Source organism: Mustela nigripes, chromosome 13 (genome assembly GCF_022355385.1).
Source record: "Mustela nigripes isolate SB6536 chromosome 13, MUSNIG.SB6536, whole genome shotgun sequence".
In the NCBI taxonomy this organism is placed as follows: domain Eukaryota; kingdom Metazoa; phylum Chordata; class Mammalia; order Carnivora; family Mustelidae; genus Mustela; species Mustela nigripes.
In genome coordinates this window covers 33254759-33277211 of record NC_081569.1, presented here as the reverse complement: position 1 = coordinate 33277211, position 22453 = coordinate 33254759, and the positions used below count along the sequence as shown (strand labels likewise).

The 22453-nt window shown below is 47.9% G+C and overlaps 1 protein-coding gene across 1 annotated transcript; it reads left to right on the top strand.

Annotated features, from left to right (window-relative positions):
- Window positions 1–1824: 1824 nt before the first annotated feature.
- Window positions 1825–21976, top strand: LARP6 (La ribonucleoprotein 6, translational regulator). Its single transcript, XM_059371946.1, has 3 exons — window positions 1825–2081; window positions 16401–16611; window positions 20453–21976. The coding sequence occupies exons 1-3, from the start codon at window positions 1882–1884 to the stop codon at window positions 21518–21520; spliced, it is 1479 nt and encodes a 492-aa protein (XP_059227929.1). The 5' UTR covers window positions 1825–1881; the 3' UTR covers window positions 21521–21976.
- The last annotated feature ends 477 nt before the right edge of the window (window positions 21977–22453 follow it).

Genomic DNA, 22453 nt, shown 5'->3' with positions numbered 1-22453 from the left:
GTACGAATGCCTCATAAACGGTAGAGTCTGGTACAAATGTGAGCCGTCATTCTGGGTAAGGATATTAATCTTTGCTGTCTTTGCCACCCAGGAGGGTTTAAATGAGATAATGTGGATTGCTTGTAACATCAGGAACTAAAATTATCAGAACGGGAGATGTGGGAGGTCTGCAAGTCTCTCTCCTCTTGATCCTCATCACAGTGGGCCAGGTGTAGAGAAGTTCTAGAATCTCTACAGCCCCTGTGGGAGGCATGGCTTGCCCAGAGCCGATCCTGGGCATTTCTTGCCTCTTCCTCCCTGGAGCTTAGACTCAGAATGTGAACTGTTCTGATACAGACCCCAAAGGTCTCTCTCTTCCTTCACCTAATCATTCTATGGCCACTTCAATCAAAAGAGAGATCTGACAGGGGGGCCTGGGTGGCTCAGTGGGTTAAAGCCTCTGTCTTCCGCTCAGATCATGATCCCAGGGTCCTGGGATCAAGCCCCGTGTCAGCCTCTCTGCTGGGCAGGGAGCCTGCTTCCTCCTCCCTGCCTGTCTCTCTGCCTACTTGTGATCTCTGTCTATCAAATAAATAAATAAAATCTTAAAAAAAAAAAAAAGAGAGAGAGAGAGATCTGACAAAGAAAGGGACAGGGCTTCCAGTCAAATCTTAAAAAGAGGGGCTGCCCTTGCTGCACTCCTGGGCCTCTTCTGGTCACAGCCCAGACCCCCCAGAGTCCCATGATGGTGTGGTTTTGTTTGTTTGTTTGTTTAAACAAGGACAGTGATTTCTAAGAGACCCCATTTCTTGAGCTTCTCTGATTTGCTTCCCTCTATCAAAATGTATTGGTCCAGGGGTCTGTTCTTTTAGAGCCCTCTAGAGGTTGTCAAATTAATATTGTAAATGATACTTAAGGAGGTAGATGAAGAGCTTCACGAAAGCACATTCAGGTTTTATTTATGTCTCTGCTTATGCCTCTGGTTTCTGGGTTGCTTGTTCCAGGTTGCTATGGAACTCAGTTAAAGCTAAATATGAACAGGGTTTTCTAACATACTGGCATTTCAGTAGCTCCCTTTATTCATTCAACAATGTTTGAGTGCTTAACTGTGTGCAGGGCATATTCTAAGAAGCAAATGAAAGGGGCATTACAAGGCAGTAGCTTTCAAACTTCGGTGAACTTCGGCATCACTTGGAAGACTTGTTAAAACACGAAGTTCAGAATCCTAGATCTTGATTGGGGAGATCTGGTAGGGCCCTGAGAATGCGCGTTTCTTACAAGTTTCCAGGTAGGGCTGGGGTTGCTGGTCTGGGGACCACACTTTTGAGAACCACGGGTTTAGGGCATGGCAGGAACCAAGTCCGTCACAGGGCGCACACTCTCAGTTTGGTTGTACCAAGGACACTAACGGTGGAGATTGAGGTCGTCTTGGCAGGTCCGTAGGGGACACACCGGGAGGCACAGAAGCCCCTTAAAGTGCTGTCCGTGCCTGCCACCCGCCCAGGCCTTCGCACACTGATAAGTTAGAGATGGGGCGCGCCCTCCCCTCTCCGCTCCCAGGGGCCGTGTGGAGCCGGGCGGGTAGGAGAAGCGAACCGCGGACAGCCCGGGAGGCGCGGGGTGTCGGACGCATCTCTGCGGGACGCGCGGTGCGCGGGGCCCGCGGAGGAAGTAGCCCTCCCCCGCCGCGGCCCCGCCCGCTCTGGCGCGCGACTGGCGGCTGGCTGCCCGGGCGGTGGCAGCGCTGGCGGCGGCGGCGCGGGGCGGGGCACCGCGACCCCCGTCCCCTCCCGGGCGCGCTCGCCGCGCCCCCGCCCCCTCGTCGCAGTCGCCGCCGCCCGGCTGGCTGGGCCTCGGGGCGCGGGCAGCCGCGGCGCCGCGTTCCCGGCCGGCTCGCGAGCCATGGCCCAGGCCGGCGAGGAGGCGCTGCCCGGGCCCGAGACCGCGGTGCAGATCCGCGTCGCCATCCAGGAGGCCGAAGACGTGGAGGAGCCGGAGGACGACGAGGATGGGGCGGAGGCGCGCGGCGCGGGGGACCCGGCCCGGTACCTGAGCCCCGGTTGGGGCAGCGCCAGCGAGGAGGAGCCGAGCCGCGGGCACAGGTAGGCGCGGCGGCGCGGCCCGGCCGAGGGGAGCCCGCCCCGGGTCCCGGCCGAGCGGGAGCGCGGGGACAACTCCGCGGGCGGAGCCGCTCGGGGCAGCCCCGGCTCGGGGCCGCTGCTCCGGGCGTCCTCCCGGGGGCAGAACCTGCTTTCGGCGGTGGCTGGTGTCGCCCGAGCAGAGCTCCCGGGGCTGGCGGCGGGGCTCTGAGGGGCCTGGACGGGGACAGGCCCTGGGACCCGGGAGGAATTCCTTCCTGGGCCATCCTGGCCATCTTATTCCCCCCGGAGGAGGCTCTCCGGGCGCGCGCTCCCCCGGGACCTTCCCCAAAGCCGATCCCGGCCGGGTCCTCCGCTCCGAGACCGGCCCACCTCCCCTTGAGACGGGCCCCACCGAGCCTTCACTGCCTCCTTCCTCCTGTCCCCTTGTCAGCCCAAATGGGTGGAGGCAGCCCAGGCCCAGCTGACACTTGCTGCTGGGGCATCCGAGGAGCGATTTCGTGGTGCGGAGAGCTCTCCTGCTCTGATTTGGAATCAGCTCAAGTCTTGTTGCTTGCATCCTCGCGGGCCGGGGATTCCCATTTTCACGCAGCTTCCCCCACCTGACTTCTATGCTTGCATCATCATCTTGCTGCCTTGCTAGTTGGGTTCCTGAGTGATGGGCAGTGTGGAGCTGTTAGGGCACAGGAAGCCACCTGTCTAACCGTGCCTTTGGGCCCTGAGTCTTTCATCAGCCGGAGACCTTGGACTTGTGTCCACCAACGCCAGCACCTTTGGGGTCTGTGGTTTCCTTCCTGTGGTTGAAAGGACATAAGAGTATGGAGTATCCCTAGCCCGCAGAGTAGAGCAATGGTAGAATTCCCAGAAGTGCCCACAGGAACTTCCTATGAACCCTCTTTCTTCAGGGTTTGGGCACATGTTTTCAGTTGTCAGGGCTCTGCAGGGTCATTCCCTGGCAGGCGGATGTTTACTTCATTGGCAGAATGCTCAACTGAAGGGCGTGAGGATACTGGGATGGGAGCCCTTTCCCATCCTTGGCTGACCCTTCCCCAGTGGAAGAGGTCTGGAGGTAGGTACCCAGAGATTCAGAACAGCTCAGTGAAGACAGAGGGATCCAAGGAGGAAAGTCCAGCACCAGAGTTGAAAGCAGAAACACCAAATTATGAGCAGATGATACAGAAGCTACAGTAAATCCGTCAGCCCTCTATATACTGTAAAACCTGATTCATTCACTCACGCATTGGTTCAGCTCCATGCTGAGAATAAAAATAATTGGTCCATAGTTACTGACATCTCAATCTCCAGGAGAAGGCGGCCACCTAGACAAAAAATTTCAGAGGTTATGTAAAGGAGCTCAGAGTGCCTGATGTTTCTGATTTCATTTGCCTGTGACTGTGGCGAAGAGCTCCCCCCTATACTGGGACTAAGTTTTGGGATCGCACCATTAGCAGGCATTAAAGCCCTACTTATTTCTTGAGCCTGGAAAGAGCCCCCTGTGGAGAGTAGGAGAACATGATCCTCATTTGGGTGGGCTTCTTGCCCCCACCCCCCATACTCTCTCTCCAGAGCCACCCTTCCTTCCCAACTCCAGGGACTGGAGTCTCATGGAGCTTTCGAGTTGAAGCATTTCCTGCTGCCCACTGGCAGAGAGCTGACCCCAGAAAATCCCTGGAAGCTCTTCTGGGTAGTGGAGCTGACAGAGCCCAGTAGGCAGACATCCAGAGCAGGAGAATGCAGCCGAGGACAGGATCCGTGCTGTCCCCCTGTTTGGGCCGGCCTGGCACAGCAACTGCCCCTGCCCCATGGGGCCATTTCTCAGTTTCCAGAGCCTTCAGGAGAAAGCCCAAGTTCCTGTTTGTTGAAATGTGGCACCCACCCACCTCATCCCCTTGGCCTATGGCTCCTTTCCTGGCTGTCTCAGTAATTTGTGCTCCCTCAGCACTAACCCCTCTAGATTCCAGAAAATAGGGTACAGTTTTGTGTCTGCAGTCTGCACGCCTTTACTCTCCCTCCTCCGGGTCTCTCTGATTGCCTGATCAATCTCTAGTCAGCCTTAAAACTTCACTGTGCCTACTAGGTATTTCTCCAAAGGATACAAACCTAATGATTCGAAGGGGCACGTGCACCCCAATGTTTATACCTGTAGTGTCCACTATAGCCAAACTACGGCAAGAGCCCAGATGTCTGTTGACAGAGGAACGGATAAGGAAGATGTGGTGTGTATATATGCTGTGGCATATTACTCAGCCATCAGAAAGAATGAAATTTTGGCCATTTGCAATGATGTGGATGGAACAAGAGGATATGCTCAGTGAAATCGGTCAGTCAGACAAAGACAAATACCCTATGATTCCAGTCCTAGGTGGAATTTAAGAAACAAAACCTATGAACATGGGGAAGGGAAGGAAAAGTAAAATAAGATGATAATTGAGAGGGAGACAAACCATAAGAGATGCTGAACTCTAGGAAACAAATGGAAGGTTGCTGGAGGGGAGGTGGTGGGAGATGGGGGAACTGGGTGCCGGCTGAGTGGGCACATGATGGAATGAGCACTGGATGTTCTAAGCACCTGATAAATCATTAAATTCTACCCCTGAAACTAAAACAACAAAAACACTTCACTTCTTTGTCCCCCCCAAACCCCAGTCCCCACCCCAAAGCTGTTTGTTTCCCGTCCTTGGAGTTGCCATAGTGCTCTGCACGATTTACACCCAGCATTAACCTCGGCTGTAATCGTGTAGTTCTGTCTCCCTCACAAGAATGTGAGCACCATGGATTTGGGGGCCATGCTTGCCTTGCTTTCATTGTATCCCCAGCACCTGGTATAGAGTGGGTGCTCCTGAGTATTTGTTGAACGAATGCATGTCTCTGCCATTGCATCGTGCCATTGGGTTGAAGTATTTGCGTAGTTTTCACGCAACAAGATAGTGAGATCCTTGAAGCCTGTGACCTCACCTTGGTCCTCGCTCTACCACCTGTACTCAGCCCACTACTTGGCCTTACCCTGGGGTCCCAGCAACACGTGGAAATAAGAAAAATGTTCTTTAGTCTTCTCCCCACACCTCTCTCACTAAAAAGGTGACTTTCTTTTTATTCTCACCTTTTCGAAATAAAAATTTCAAACATAAAATGTGGAAGGGTAGTATTGTGAGCATTGGTATATCTACTGCCTGGATTTAACAGTTGTTAGTATTTTGCCCTATTTGTTTGATAGACTTATGGGCGGTTTTCTCTGAACCGACTGAAAATACACACAAGACTTACTGTACCCTCAGCACTTTGAGAGCTCTTACTAATGACCACTTCCTGTAAAACCATATACTATTATTGCAATTAAGAGAATTAACAATGATTCCGTAGTTTAATCCCTAAAATGATCTTATAGCCAAGTTCCATATTTGGGTCTCCCCCTGCCCCAAGCATCCCACATTGTATTTTATACATGTTTCTTTCTCCCCCTCCAACCAGAATCCAGTCCAGGTGGTGCTGTTTGCCTGTTATGTCTCTTCAGAATCTTTAAATCTAGAACATTCACACTTTTTTTTTCTTTAAATGCGCTGCTATTTTGAAAGAAGAGGCCAGATGTCTTGTTGAATGTTTCCCAGTTGGAATTGGTCTGATTTTGTTCTGATCGTCTAGTTTAACTTGCTCCTTTGTACCCTGTGTTTCCTGTCAGTCGGAAGGTAGACTAAGGGCTTGATTCAATTCGGATTCAACATTTTGGCAAGAACACCTCAGGGCAATGCCACAGACTTTTTGCTGCATCACCGCAGGTGGCTTTCACCAAAGTGGTGCTCTAATTTGACCACTTGACTAAGATGATCTCGCCATTGTGAGGGTATGTCTCTCCCCCTTACAATTAACAAGTGATATGTGGGTGTCCTGCGAATATTCTTTCACTGAGGCCTTTTACCTAATGGTTTTAGCATCCACTGGTGATCCTTGCCTGAGTCAGTTCTTCGGGAATTACAGATTGGTGATTTTCTAATTTCATTATCCTTTGTACATTGATTAGCTGGCATTCCTGTATGTAAGAGAGCTTTGCCTCATCATCTGGGTCTGAACAAGAATCCCTTCTAAGGAGGCAACATAAATGCTTAATGACCAGTTTTCAAAGAGAGGAGTGGGTGTAATCGTCACATCAAATAATTTAAATTAGAGCCCTCCTTTCGGCCCTCCTCGATTCATGGACTTTTGTTATTCATTTTTTAAAAATTGGTTACAATCATTATTTTTGATGTTTACAATGTCCCTGATTCAGTAGTGAAAGCCTTTCAGATTGGCTTCAGTATATAGCCTTTTAGAACATGCCCTTGAGTCTTTTGAGCACTTTCTTGCTTTGTGATGCTAGATATTCTGGGCTTACTTTGTAGTTTTCCTACCTGGGTCATGGGATCCAGCCATTTCCACAGGAATCCCTGTGGCTAGTATTTTTCAAATACTAGTGGAAAGGTATTTAGAAACCAAGACCTAGAATTAAGAGTGCTAATTTCCACTGGGGCAACATTGGTTTTAGGCCCTTTCAATAGTGCTAGGAAATACATTAAAAAAAAATAAGTTTATATTGATGATTCTAATTCATATTTGACCTTATAGGGTTTTTGTTGTACTTCTTTTGTTCTTTTGCACTGACAGTCTTGATTCTTAACAGCATTAACATATTTACTCATTTTGTCTTACAATGTGTAAAAATGACTTAAAATTATAATACTAAATGTCAGCATGAATAATAAAATCATGGAAGCATACCTTCATTTAACAAACAGAAACATCTAGGTTCCTTTCTCCCCATGATGTTTCAGGGACATTGCACAAGCTATCTTTTCTCTGTTCTGGGTGACCATAGTGAAAGGCTCCGTTTATTAATACCAGTTATTGGTATTATTGGATTATTATTGGTATTATTGGTATTATTATTGGATGAGGAACTAAGGACTTCGCATACATAATCTCTGCTTTACACCACAAACCGTTATTTAGACCTGTAAAGACACCCACTGCTTTTGATCCTTTCCCAGGCCCTAGAAATTATGCCAGAATAGCATGTTAGAACAGCAGGTAAGATAAGAGCGTCATGATGTCTGTAATAAGTCTATAAAAACCCATGGGCCACCCAGACATAGCATGGACCTCCGCTAGTAGCATCCAAAATATAATTATTCCCATAATGCCTTTCCAAAGTTGGGCACATCTCCAACATTTATATATTTATATAAATATATTTACATATATTTATATATGTTTCCAAGTTGTCTCTCTGAAAAACCGTTATCTTTTGAATCTGTCCTTGTGTTCTTATATTGCATTATCAATTTGGTTGCCTTTAGAACCTTTTCAGATTCATTATCTTTTTCTAGAATCAAGTCAAATGGGATTATACGCAGATTGTACTGAACCCTGGTGTTTTTCATAAATGGTGCTTTCTCTTTTCTGTTCAATATCCACCTGGTTGCTGTCCACCATTTTCCTGGTATTGGCAGCCAAAGTACCATAGTAGACCATGCGCAAGGATAGATGATGAGGCCACGAAATCTTTTCTGTGTTGAAAACGACAATGAGGAGCTCATTATTCAACCATTTTATTTTGGGTATTTTTATTCATACGATGACATTTGATTGACCATTCAGTTAATATCTCCAGATTATCTTGATATTTCATGAGAAAGACAATCCGGGAGATTTTATGCTATACTTCTTTCTCTAGATCATTTACAAATATGATAAATATTTCAACTCTGACCCATGGAGCTCAGTCCTCCGTTTTGAAATGTTACCTCCTTATTTCTACCTTTTGTTTTCATTTCTAGCAGGTTTACAGCTATTAAAAAAAAAACACATTAGTATCCCCAATTTACAATGATGTATTTAAAAGGAAACAATAATATAAACATAAAACTTAAATGTACATTTTTTTTTCAAAGCTCTCTTGAAAGGCCACACATGACATATTTGTCAGTAACCATACTTCCTGTCTCAGAGAATCCTGATAGGTGGGATTTGCCCTTACAGAAGCTATTCACTTTACCTTGGCGATGCTTTGTAAAGTCCTACTATGTGCGAGGCTCTGGGTTGTTGCCAGAATGAAAGAAACCAACGTGAATCCTTCCCTCCAGGGGATGAGGGTCCAGGGCATTAACTAGATATGCACATAGTAGCTATGATACAAGTACGGACAAGTGTTAGGAGAGGTTGAAGTTATTTCCTTCCAGGGAGTGTTGCATTTGAGTTGGAGCTTGGTATATGGCTAGGATTTGGACCTGAAAGACGGAGGCCAGACGTTCAAGGAGATGAAACAGCGTGCACCAAGCGATAGAGTCCAGAAACCTTGCAACACGTACAGGGACCTATTCGTCTTTCACTTGCTTTTGTTTTAGAGCAAAGGATCTGAAAGAAAATAGACAGAAATGTGTTCAGAAGCTGGTGACTGCCAGATTGGAAATGAATCTGAAAGAAGAGCTAAGGACTTTGGATTTTATTTAATAAAATAGAAAACATTAGTATTAGAATTAAAGTAGAGGAACGAACATAGCTGTTCTTCAAAATGTGTAATAAGGCACAGAGTGGAAGAGGCTTAAGCCAAAATACAACAGGAGTGGAGTGGGGGGAGGTGGGAGGAGGTGGGAAGACCGAACCCTAGAAAGATTCTGGTTAGGAAATGTGTGAAGGATGCGGGGATTAAAAGGGATGCTGCTATCTGAGAGGTGATTTAAGTTCTGCCTTTAGAACAATTGCCAGATCGTGAAAAGTAGCAACCAACGTATTATTCACTTTCAAGGAGAAAAAGAAGAAATAGAATTATTTTCTAAAGGAATTGAATGAACTAACCGATGAGCTCAGGCAGCTAAGGTAGAGCTAGTACCTGCAGAGGAAATCCTCCTCCATATAAAGCCCCTATTTAGTAGTTACCTGCCTGTCTGCCTGCAAGTGAAGCCTCCCCACCCCACCCCCAGGTCTGTAGAACCACCTAGGAAGAAAAACAATGGCAGTATACTACTGCGGAGGGAACCTACTCAACCCACCAAGGAAAAGCAACCCAGACCTACCTTCGCTTTTCACAAAGAATAGCCATGGAGCACAACTCCCTACTTGTTAAGTGTAGACCGTGTACTCCCTTCCAAAGTGCACAGTAGGAAAGGTGGGGGGAAAGGCAGTAACTTCACAGTGAAGACACCAGATAACACTCCTGGGTCAACATTACAATGATTAGGTATGTTGAGAGTCCCCTTGATATGATGTGATGAGAATGTAAATTTACCTCTGTCGTCCTCTTCCCTAAAACCCAGACACACCATCTAATCAGTCATAAAAAATAGCAGATAAATCCCAAATGAAGGACGTTCTACAACATATCTGACCAGGACTGCTCAACACAGTCAAGGTCATTAAAAATAAAGAAAACCTGAGAAACTGTTCCACCAAGAGGAGCCTGGGGAGACATGATGACTACATCTAATATAGAATCCTAAATGGGATCCTGAAAGAGAAAAAGGCCAGTAGGTAAAAACAAAACAAAACAAACAAACAAACAAAAAAACTAAGGAAATCTGAATAATCTGGGCTTCAGTTAATAGTCTGGAAATCTGGACTTTAGCTAATAATAATGTATTGATAACAATTCATTAAATGTACCATACTAATGCAAAATATGAAATACAGAAGTCTGATGTAGGATATATGGGAACTCTGTACTACTTTCACAATTTTTCTGTAAGTCTGAAATTATTCTAAAGTAAGTTTGTTTAAAAATTTTTTAATAAAGAAAAAGATGAATTCTCAGTTACATGAAGAAAACCAATTACATGAAATTAGGTGGAAAACTGATCCCAGAGGATATAGAGGTGATGCTGTTGGAAACAAAGATATGTATTTATGTATACTTATATGTCTATACACACACACACTCTGGTTAGTATCCGAGAGAGAATTTACTATATTGCATCCACAAAACAAGAATAGAATGTTTTTTAAAAGAAATATTCTGGGGATGCCTGGGTGGCTCGGTTAAGCAGCTGCCTTCGGCTCAGGTCATGATCTCAGCGTCCTGGGATCGAGTCCCACATCGGGCTCCTTGCCCCGCAGGGAGCCTGCCTCTCCCTCTGACTCTGCCTACCACTCTGCCTGTGCTTTCTCTCTTTCTCTCTGACAAATAAATAAATAAAATCTTTAAAAAAAAAAAAGAAAAGAAATATTCTGAAGACATAAAAGAGTTCTTACAGAGTACATAATTCTGAAATTGAGCAACTCATCAACAAAGATGAGAAGATAATGTCAAGAAATCTCTTGCCATGTACATCAAAGACAAGGGCAAAGACAGACAATATGAAAGAGAGGATAGGAGACAGATCAATCCAAGTGGTCAGTCAACTAATAAGACCCTAAGAAAGAAATGTAATCTTAGCAAATGACTTAGCCCTGCACAGAGTGATGTTTGTAGTCATAAAAGTTGAAGACAGTAGGGACACGTGGGTGGCTCAGTCGGTTAAGTGTCTGCCTTCAACTCAGGTCATGATCCCAGGGTCCTGGGATCCAGCCCCACATCGGGCTCCCTGTTCAGCAGGGAGCCTGCTTCTCCCTCTCCTGCTGCTCTCCCTGCTTGTGCGCTCTCGCTCTTTCTCTCTCTCTGACAAATAGATAAATAAAAAATCTTTAAAAAAAAAATAAGATTAAAAAAAAATAAGACAATGGATTGGCTTTCAACTTTCAGTATCTAAAAACAAAACATGGACTATTAGTTACAGAATAGAATGTAAGCATAATGAACCATGACAAAATAAAATGAAGGTATATCTGATAGAATTTGAAAGATTAGAAGTGGAAGGAGGGGGAAGAAGGTAGGGTTATAACACGCACATCAAGGTAGGGAGGAAGCGAGACATATCATCTAATATTGATGGAATAAGAGAGAATTTTAACTGTATTATTTTAAAAACAATTAGAAGGCTAATAAAAATAACATAAAATATTAAAAAATTAGAAGAAGAGGCTTTGGGAGATGAGTGACCCAAGTCCTCACCTTATATAATAGGAAATGAATAGAGAACGTTGAAAATTGGCAAGTGAGAAATAGAATCATGAACATTTTTATAGAACCACAGGCAACTCTCCTAAGAATGAAAGGATTGAATAGAGGTTGTCTCTACGGAGGAGAGGTAGAACGGGGAATCATTGCTTTTTTTTTTTTTTTTTAAGATTTTATTTGCTTATTTGACAGAGAGAGACACAGTGAGAGAGGGAACACAAGCAGAGAGGGAGTGGGAGAGGGAGAAGCAAGCTTCCTGCCGAGCAGGGAGCCAGAAGCAGGGCTTGATCCCAGGACCCTGGGATCATGACCTGAACTGAAGCCAGATGCTTAACAACTGAGCCACTCGAGTGCCCCTCATTGCTTTCTTTTTAAGTTAAGTGCTATTTTGTTTTATTTTTTTGCTCCGTGTATGTATTATTTTAATGTTTAAGATTCATTTTTGATGAACTATTAATAGTGTCCAAGGGAGAAGTAATGAGGACAGTTGGAATGGAAAAGAGAACAGATGGGAGACACTGCAGAATAAAATCAGCACTTGATAATTGGCTCGGTGTGGGGGCAAAAGAGAGGGCTAAAAGACGCATCTGGGGTTTTGAGTCTAAATGCAAAGAAGAGTGAATAGGGAAAGTAGTTAGTGGGGCAGTTTGAGAGGAAAGATACATAGTCTTTACAGGACAGTTACCAACAGTTACCAACATTCATATTTAAGGGATATAAACTTCTTTGATGTTCGTAAAGGATACAGGGTCTTTTTCATTCAAAGGCTGTTGCAGGAACCAGGAGACAAGGCAGAGTGCTTCCAGATATGCAAAAGGGCCTTGCCTATCTTCCAAGATCCCCCTTTGGAGATGCACAGTTGCTGCTGACAGCACCCATGCAGAGAGAGGGTCCTAGGGGACAGGAAGCTCACCCCTACACTTATATAGGGGATTATTTCACCTCCCCAGGACTGCCCACCTGCTCTGGAATCTGGCTACCTGCCTGTCTGCTCACTGGGTGCAAAGAACTGGTGCAGAGTTGTGCGCCCCACCCCACTCCCCCTCCCCCTGCCCCCAACACAGTGTGGATTGCTTACTGCAAGACTATGAAAAGAAGAGGTGTTTCCCAGATGGAATGTCCCTCAGCAGACCTAGGCTTCTTCAGTACTCCCCAGCTCTGCAGAAGGTGATGTTCAGTTCTGGGCATACTGGATTTGGAGTGCTAGGACTTTCTAAGCAAGCATCGGGCAGGCACTTAGGAATTAAGGATGGGGGCCCAGGAGGAAGAGGAGGGTGGAGGGGTGGGAGGAGGCAAATCTGACTTGGATGAGCTATCCAGGGGCCAAAGTGGGAGGCCACCTGGGGACAAAGAATCAAGGATAGATCTTTGGAGAAATGGGAGCAGAGTGAGTAGACTAGAAGGACAGTTAAATGGGGGAGAAAAATCAGAAAAGAGCAAGGCCTAGCGGGAGGAGTACTGAGAAGGAAGTGGTCCATTGCCCCATCCTGCAGCGGGGACCAGATGGCCAAGGTGGAGCAAAGGCCCCTGGATACGGCCAATGGAGGCTTTGGCAGAGGCCCAGACATACAGAACGAGTTTGCGGGGAGGGAGGGTATGCACAAGGGAGCTCTAGGCAAATCTGGTTGCTTTTCTCAGTCAAGTTGGAGATAAAGTCATCTGCAGGGAGGAAGGGCTTCCCATGGCAGACCTTGGGAAGAACGGGACACTCTGGAATGGGCACTGGAGAAATTGAGAAGTTACATCCCCATCCTTCTACTGTGTTTCGTTTGTGCATTCACTTCTTCCAACAGCGACAACGACTTTAGTTGGGGAGTAAGACTTACTAGGCTGTGGGTCCCTTTGACGGTCTGGTCGCCTCTGCGATACTTAGTACTAGTCGTACTAAGTTAGACATATTTTGCCAATACCTGAGTCCACTCAAAACTCTTCACTGGTCATTATCCCACACCTAACTGCAGCTCCTCCTGTTTATTCTCATCCTTGTCAGTGGGGCTTAGACCTCCCCATGCATTTGAGGTTAGTTTATCTGATGTATCCAACCTGTCCATTTTAACTACTAGTTAGGGGATAAGCTTTCTCTAATAAAGAGAAAATCTGTGTTGTCCATCTTGATTCTCCTTTTTCATTCCATTGAATCATTCCATTGATTTATTCCACTTTTCCTTTGTTTTAAGGACCGCTTTTCTTTCTTTCTTTTTTAAGATTTTATTTATTTATTTGACAGAGAGAGAGATCCCAAGTAGCAGAGGGGCAGGCGGGGCTGAGCAGAGAGCCCAATGGGCTCTATCCCAGGACTCTGGGATCATGACCTGAGTCGAAGGCAGAGGCTTAACCCACTGAGCCACCCAGCTGCCCCAAAGGACCACTTTTCTCAATGCAGTATTACTGTATAGTATTTGTTTGTAAATAACAGAAGACCCAGCCATTAAGTAAATTAACCAAATGGATTTTATCTTTCTCATGTAATCAGAAATCTGCAGGTACGTAGGTAGAGCAATTGGTTCAGCAACTAAATAATACCAGAGCCAATAATATCAATAAATCAGACCAACCTAATTCTCCTGGCCTTTTTCTTATGGTGGTAAAATAGCTGCTACAGCTCCAACCATCACATCCACACTCAAAACATAAAAAGGGAAGAGGAGGGCCAAAAGATTTTCACTTGTGTTTTATTGGCCATGCCATGACAAATAGCTATTACCTGTAACCGAGGCTGAGAAAGTATATATTTAGGTTGGTTTTTTGCTTTGTTTTTGTTGTTGTTTTGTTGTTTTTATAGCCTCCATAATAAAGGGAGGCAAGTGACAAAGAGTTTGCTATTAGATGTTGGGTGAATCTGACTAATGGCTATCACAGCTATCTTCTAGAAACTTCTAAAATATTCAGTTTGTCTAATGTTTAAGTTGCTTTTGACCTGTTTTATCTTATAGGCCACCCCCATATATTTCCTTGGTTTGCCACCTCATTTTTAAAAGACTTTTGAAAAAACATACTTTTAAAGTTAGTCTCTCATACCATTTTTTCCCCCCAATCGGTATACATTTGTCTTGGGACATTGGTGTGGTATTTCAAAAACATTTCCAGACTGTCTCTAGGCAAATAACTAAACTCTTCATTTTAAAATCAACCAACGCCTACTTTTATGCTAAAATTATAATTTCTGTATTTGAAAAATCGGGAGACAGATTTATTTAGTATTTTCTCTCCTGCCAAAATATTCCATTTTTATTCTCATCTTGACTCTTCCACAGTTGGGTTTTTTTGTTGTTGTTTGTTTGTTTTTTGGTGGGGGGTTGGTTAAGAGTCAGTGAAAATTTTGCTGGAGTTGAAGGACCTACATGTACGTACCTTTTCCAGCTTTAAACTATCTCAGTAATAGTTGACTTTTACATTCTGAGCCCCCTTACACCTTTTTCGATTATTTTATTTAAGGGCTTAATGCCAGTCCAAGGGAAATGTTAACTGCTTGCTTCTTTTTATTTTTTTTTAAAGATTATTTATTTATTTATTAGAGAGGGAGAGAGAAGAGCAAGAGAGAGAGCACGAGTGGAGGTGAGGGGCTGAGGGAGAGAAAGAGGGAGAAGCAGACTCCCTGTGGGAGCCCGATGCGGGGCTCGATCCCAGGACCCTAAGATCATGACCTGAGCCGAAGGCAGAAGCCCAACTGAATGAGCCACCCTCTGGGGAGCCAGGCAGGTTTTCCCAACAGAGTAGAAGTGCCCAGAATGCTTCAGATGGACTAGGTGTCTGCATCCATCTTCGGAAATACTCTCTCTACTCAGCACATGTTCATGGAGACTCTGGGTCTGATCGTCGTGTTATAAGCTGCCATGTAGGAAAGCAGTAATGTTTTCTTCTGAAAGTAATTTTTAGCCAACCCTTTTTCTTGAATAAGATATTTTTGATATTGTATAATACTTAATTCAATTTGGTCATTAAATATGCCAGAGAGAACTTACCTTCAAGAGATTCTAATTAGTAGTGTCAACTCTGACGCAGATCTTCACAGAGTCCCTGAATGTTTATGATTTTGAAGTTTTTGTCATCCCTTGGTGAAATATTTGCCTTCCTAAAGAAGCTTCGCTCAGAAATTCTTTGGCTTGTTCTCATATCCTAATATTCTCAGGGAGAGGGGGAGGCAGTCTGTTCAGCCGGAGCGGCTGGTGGGTATGGGTTTCATTTAGAAGGCCCTGCTGAGTGGGATATTTTCCAGATTCCGGGGCAGGGTCCCAACAAAATGTGGAAAGTATTATGTGTGCTGGCTTTGGAGACAGAAAATTTGAGTTTTAGTCAATCCTAGATCTGTGGGATAAACGCACCTACCTGCCACCTCCCGGGTTCCAAGGGCATGCCAGGCACCTGGGTGGGCATTTCTATGTATTAGTTCATTTAATCTTCTGACCACCCTGTCAGGAGAGTGACTCTCATCATTCCAATATACAGATGACAGGACTGAGGTATAGCAGGGCAGCTCCTCCCCTGAGCTGACTCAGTTACTAAATGGTAGCGGCAGGATTCGAACCTGCGTGGGCTACCTCTGGGATTGGGACTCTTAATTACTCTGCTAAATTATCTTCTAGAAATCAGGGTGGGGTGAGGGAGGGAAGAATAAGAAGGGAATGTGGGAAGCATCCTATCTGTGGCACAGCAGCACACGAATGTTAGTAGAAGGTGTTGTTACTTGAATGACCCTCTGCCCATGTTAAAAACAGAAGCTTGATTTCTTTGCCCACTGGGCAAAAGCCAGCCCCGTGGGGCCAGGTGATCATGACCTCTGAGGAGCCCACTTCACATGTGTTCCAGTGCCATTTCCTAGGGCGGCAGAAACAAACTATCACGAACTGGCTGGCTTAGAACCCCAGAACTGATTGCCTCATGGTTCCGGAGACCACAAGTCAGACATCAAGGTGTCTGAAGAGCTCTCCCTTCCCAGGGTCTGGGAACGGGTGGGTCCCGGCCACTCCCCTGGCTTCTGGTGGTTTGCTGGCAATTCTTGATGTTCCTGGGTTCTGCTGCCTCACCCTGATCTCTGCCTTCACCTTCACATGGCATTCTCCCGGTGTGCTTGTGCCTCCAGATTTCCCTGTTTATAAGACACCAGCCACACTGGACTAGGGACCCCCCCACCCCACCCTGGTGTGACCTTGTCTTTTACTGATTACATCTGCAAAGCCCTATTGCCAGGAAGGTCACATTCTGACATACAGGGCTTTGGAATGTCAACGTACGAAATTTGGGGTAAAGGGGTGTGGAGGACAACAACTCAGCTTGTAACCCCCGGCATCTCCTTCTGGTCCCAGTGGCGCCACGACGAGTGGGGGCGAGAACGAGCGTGAGGACGGCGAGCAGGAGTGGAAGCCCCCGGACCAGGAGTTAATCAGGAAGCTGGTGGACCAGATCGAATTCTACTTTTCTGATGAAAACTTAGAGAAGGATGCCTTCCTGCTCAAGCATGTGCGGAGGAACAAGCTGGGGTACGTGAGCGTCAAGCTTCTCACGTCCTTCAAAAAGGTAAGGCTTCCTTCTCACGAGCTGACTCAAGGATTTCGGGGGGTGGGGGTTGCAGTTGTAAATATTTTTTGATAGCTGGTGATTAGCGATCCCCCCCACCGCTCCCCCGCTGTGGGGCCTGAAATAGAGAAAAGTGATCCAGAATGGGTTTAGGATCGCTACAAAGACCATCTTCCCACAGTATCGAAAGAGGCCTGGGTGCTGGGACAGATGTCTGCGGGTGGCGTTTAGGAAATAATAGTGCTTGTTCTGAGCAAAGTTCAGGCACTCTTGCCAGGCGAGTGGGTGGCCAAGAGAACGCTGTGCCAGGACATAAGGACTCAGTCGCCTTTAGAGACACCTCCTGGCCTTGCAACTGTGCAATACACAGGCTCTTCCCTTGCCCAGTTGAATAAATAAGAAGAAGTAGGAGCACCTTGGACTTAGAGGGAAGACCGCCTTCCAGACTCCGGCAGCCATTGCCGTGTAAGACCAACCTCTCATCAGTGTGGCGATGTGGGGCGCCCGATTGTAACCATGTAGGCAGCAGACCCCGCAGCTGGCCTATTGTGTGAATTTCCTCCGTCTCAGAGCGTGGACAGACGAGCTGGAGTAAGAACTCCATGTCTCCTGTGGGGGACATGTATTTACTAGAATGGAAAAGCACGGCATGGCCTGTTGCATAACGGGATATGTAACAGCTGGGTCCCGGCCAGGCTGCCTGTGCGTTCTGCCAGAGAGCCCTGGAGGAGAGCTTTCTCCCTGGGGCTGTTCCCTGCCTCACCTGCTGCTATGGTCTGTCCTCTCCTCGTGGGCTCTGTCCTTTTATCCAGTCACCAAACCTATCCATCCTGCACCCTGACTGCTGCGGTGGGCACAGGATAGATGGCACAAAGGTGGTATTTCCCCTGCCCTTGCAAAGTCCAGTGAAGGGAAGAGCTCAGTGCAGGGCTGAACGATGACCTCGGGCAGTGAAAGCGCAAAGTCGTGTTCATCAGAGCCAGTTACCCTGCCTGGATGATGAAGTCTTTCTAGAAGTAGTGACATTGAAATAGGATCTTGGAAGACGAGTAGGAGTTTTCAGGGTACAGGAGAAGGGAAGGGGCTCTTCATGTTCTGCATCTACCGGGAGCTAGCATCTGATCCTATAGGTTAAGGGTTAGTCCCACAGGACCGCCCCAGTTCAGGAGCCAGTGGCCAACAGGAGGCCCCCAGGTCACCCACAGCTCCTGTCCAACGTGGTTAAAAGTCACAGGTTCCCATCACTTCCTCCCCCTTGGATTTGATTGTTTGCCGAAAGAGATCACAGAACTCAGGGAAACCCTTGCTTAGGTTGACCAGTTTAATAAAGGCTGTGATAAAGGATATAGACCAACAGCCAGCTGAAGAGATCTGCAGAACGAGGCCCTGGTGCGGGAGCTCCTGTCCCTTCAGAGTTGGGGTGTGTCGCCCTCCCTGTACGTGGATACAGTCATCAATCTGGAAATGCTCTGAAGCCTGTGGTATTGGGATTTTTATGGAGGCTTCCTCATGGAGGCACAATCAAACATTAACTCAGTTTCCTGCCCCTCTCCCTTCCCTGAAAATTCCAAGCTTCTAACCATGGCTTGGTCTTTCTGGTGACAGGCCCTCAACCAGGAGCCACCAGGCAGCCGGCCCAGAATTGCCTCATTAGAATAAAAGCTTCTCCTAGTGCTGTTGTCCTGGAGGAACTGCCAGGGTTCCAGCAGCTCCGTGCCGGGAAGGGGAACACAGAACAGTGGATATATATGTTAGAGAGGGACTGTTCCATCATTCTCTGTGAGGCCTCAAGTTGGGTTTGATTCCAAGCTGAAACCGTCGACACCAGTTTCAGGAGCTGCTGTGTTGAAATACGAAAGATCTTTCAGAAGATCTTTTGTGTCAAATGCAGAAATGCAGAAATGCTGCTTCAGAGAAGTATTTGAATGTTAAAATCCCTGAGTCCTATCAAAATAGTACATCGCAATATCACACGTGTCCAGGGAACGGTGAGTACACCCTCACATGGAAGTGTTTGTGGGGGACCCCAAAACAAAGAAGCCAGTGGGCATCCCTTTATTTCTTCCCTAGGGGCCCTAAGAGTCAGCCTGACTTTTTTTTTCTGTTGAAGCTGCCGCTATGGCACTACACACAGACTCCCCAACACCTCCAAAATGACAACTAAGGCCCTTTCCATTCTTAAGGCTTTCCCACTGATCATAATAGGAGACACATATGACAAACAGTGAAATGGCAGTTTCTGAGAATCTTAGGAAGTTCTTCCAGTTAATTGCACTAGGAGAGCACCTCCGGGCTCCTTGTCTGAGATGGTGCCCAAGGACGCTCGGGCTTAACCGGCATTTCCCAGCGGACTCTGCTCCTGGCTCTGGAGGGGTGCTGGTTCTTGCCAGTGCCCGCATTCCTCTCCCTTGCATGTGGCCTTCCATGAGCTTCTCTAGCCCTTGGAGTAAGGCAGCACCAGCCTGCCCCTGAGCACTCCTTGTTCAGGCTTCAGGCTTTGGCACTCACTTTGTCTTTCCTCTCCGGAATGCTCCCTTCCTCACTGGTATCTTTGGTCAGCATCTTTCTCTCCCCTTGCTGGATCCCTGATGGACTCCATTCACCTGTAGTCTGACCCTTTGCGTGGACCTTCGCTGACCCTCTGTCCTTGGTGTGTATCACGGAGATCAACCCATTGGTCCTGGGTGTAGGCAACTTGTGGTTCCCACCCCAAGACCAGGGCTAGAGCGGACAGTACCCCCTCTGCCTCTGCCGAGAGATCTGCAAGGGGTTTCCCCCTCCGCCCCGCCCCGCCCTGGGCTGCCCAGTGTTAGCCAGCCTTCGATCTTGAGTTCTGGGAAGCTTCTGTTGGGTCTCAGGGGTCCTCTGCACAGCGCCTGCGTTGACCTGGCCTCAGAGGACTCAGAGTGATCGTGCTGTTCCTGGCTCAGGTTACCTACCCCACCCACCTCCACTGTTTCCTTGGAATGGGATGACTCATTCCCCCAGCGTTCCCTCCAGCGGAAGTGGGCCTCTTGAAAATTACTGTTTTACAATATAAACATAGCCTTCATATAGTGCAGTTTCCACCCGGGGAGGAGGACGGAGGGAGGGACTGTTGCATCATTCTCCATGAGGCCCTACTTGGATTTTATTCCAGGTCAGAACGGCCCACATCACTTTCAGGAGATTTTGCAGTGGAACATGAAAGATCTTTTAGAACTTTCTGTGTATCAAATGCGTAAACAGAGAAACACGACTTCAGAGACATGTTCGGATGTTTAAAATCTCTGAATCCTGTCTAAATGGTGGCACGTAATCTTTGAAGTAATGATAGTACATGATACTTACTGAGCACTTGCTGTGAGCTAGACACTGTTCTGAGTTTTGTATGTGGATGTATCATGTATGTCTGCATGTAGATACGTATCTGTTGATTTAGTCATTTGATCCTCGTGACAGCCTGTGAGGGGGACACGATTAGCGTCTCCGTTTGACAGATGTGGTTGTTGAGACCCTGAGACCCTGGGAAATGTCAAGTCTTACTGCCAGCCGGAGTTGGGCCTTGGACTTGGGTGTCTAACAGCCTTGTCGCAGGGCCTCAACCACTTAATGTGTATGCACTGGATTGTCTCCATCCCCACAGAAAGTTCTCTCGGACGGCACTGCTCTAAACCATTGCCTGGCTTGTCATGAAAGGGTGTGCGTTCGCACCCTAGATGTTTGAATGCCCGAGCCCACCAGCTAGGATGCTGGCCACCAGCGTTCCAGGGGGTGAGGAAAGGAGGGAGAGAGATGACAGAGCCCAGGAGGTGGGCGAGGACAGGTGGGTAGCATTCCAGATGTGCTTTGTCTTCTTCAGGTGAAACACCTGACCCGGGACTGGAGAACCACGGCGCACGCCTTGAAGTACTCGGTGAGCCTGGAGCTGAATGAGGACCAGCGGAAGGTGAGGCGGACCACCCCCGTACCCCTCTTCCCCAACGAGAACCTCCCGAGCAAGATGCTCCTGGTCTACGATCTCCACCTGTCCCCCAAGCCGTGGGCCCCGGCCGCCCCGCCAAAGAATGGGAGGGTGCAGGAGAAGGTCATGGAGCACCTGCTCAAGCTCTTCGGGACCTTCGGGGTCATCTCGTCGGTGCGGATCCTCAAACCTGGGAGGGAGCTGCCCCCCGATATCCGGAGGATCAGCAGCCGGTACAGCCAGGTGGGGACCCAGGAGTGTGCCATTGTGGAGTTTGAGGAGGTGGACGCGGCCATCAAAGCCCATGAGTTCATGAGCACAGAGTCCCAGGGCAGGGAGAACATGAAGGCCGTCCTGATTGGCATGAAGCCACCCAAAAAGAAACCTCTCAAAGACAAGAACCAGGACGAGGAGCCCGCCGCGAGCAGCCACCCGAACAGGTCCCTGAACAAGAGAGTGGAGGAGCTGCAGTACATGGGGGACGAGTCTTCCGCCAACAGCTCCTCCGACCCCGAGAGCAACCCAACGTCGCCCATGGCCGGCCGGCGGCACGCGGCCGCCAACAAGCTCAGCCCTTCCGGCCACCAGAATCTCTTTCTGAGCCCGAACGCCTCACCGTGCTCGAGTCCCTGGAGCAGCCCCTTGGCTCAACGCAAAGGCGTTTCCAGAAAATCCCCGCTGGCCGAGGAGGGGCGGCTGAACTGCGGCGCCAGCCCCGAGATCTTCCGCAAGTGCATGGACTACTCCTCTGACAGCAGCGTCACTCCCTCGGGCAGCCCCTGGGTCCGGAGGCGCCGCCTGGCTGAGATGGGGACCCCAGAGAGGAGCCCCGGCGTGAGCCCTCTGCTGTCCCGGAAGATGCAGACGGCAGACGGGTTACCCGTGGGGGTGCTGAGACTGCCCAGGGGCCCTGACAACACCCGGGGATTCCATGGTGGACACGAGAGAGGCAGGGCCTGTGTATAAATACCTTCTATTTTTCGTATCGGCTCCCTCAAAATACCTGGCATGGCATAGAATGCAATTAGGTCCCCATCGGAAGATTTTGTATACATGTAGACCTCTTAATTTATACATTTGTAATGTATATAAGTTGTCTGGTATGCTGTGGGTTTAAGAACATCTTCTAGTTCAAAACAACCAGCATGACCATTATTTTGCTGATGCCCAATGTGTCTGAATGTCACGGCCCTGCAGGGCTGCGGGATGGAGGCTCCCCGGGGCCAGTCGGGCCGCCGGTCTCTTCTTCACGGCAGAGTTCTTCCCCGCAGCAACCGAGCTGTGCTCGGCAGGCCACACAGGGCCTTCCAGAGAGCCCATGGGAGTTCTTTTCTGTAATGGCCATTCGTTCAGCCAGTAGCATGGTATCTCACAGGACCAAATGTGTGTTTCCTGTCAAGTAAATAAATAATAAAACACTGACTGGGAGTGCTAGCTCTTCAAGTCACAGGTGGGGCCTGATGAAGGTCTGTGCCGTCTCATAAGGCTGTGGGTGTTAAGTCAGGAGGCCCTGAGGAGCCCAACAGAGACGCATGTCTTGAATGTAGCCAGGGCAACCCTGGGGCTCTCCTTGTGGGGCTCCAGCAGCCCAAGAGATCAGCACAGTTGGAATCCTACCCGGGCCAGGGTGGCTTAGTAGAGACCAAGCTGTCCGGATGTGGTCCCCCGACTGCTTCCTTTCCATTGGTTAATGTCCCTTGTCCCGGGAAGCTGCCCGGTATAGCGGAAAGAGCAGTGGCTTATGTGCTCCTGCTGGCTCGTGCACCTGCTGTCTGGGGGGTTTTAGACCAGTCCTGTTGAGTGAAATTCGTGAACCATTATTGAACGTTGCTTAGAGGCCACAGACATGCTTGGAGTTTTCCAGACATTATCTCATGTAAGTTCCCCCAGAACCGCCCG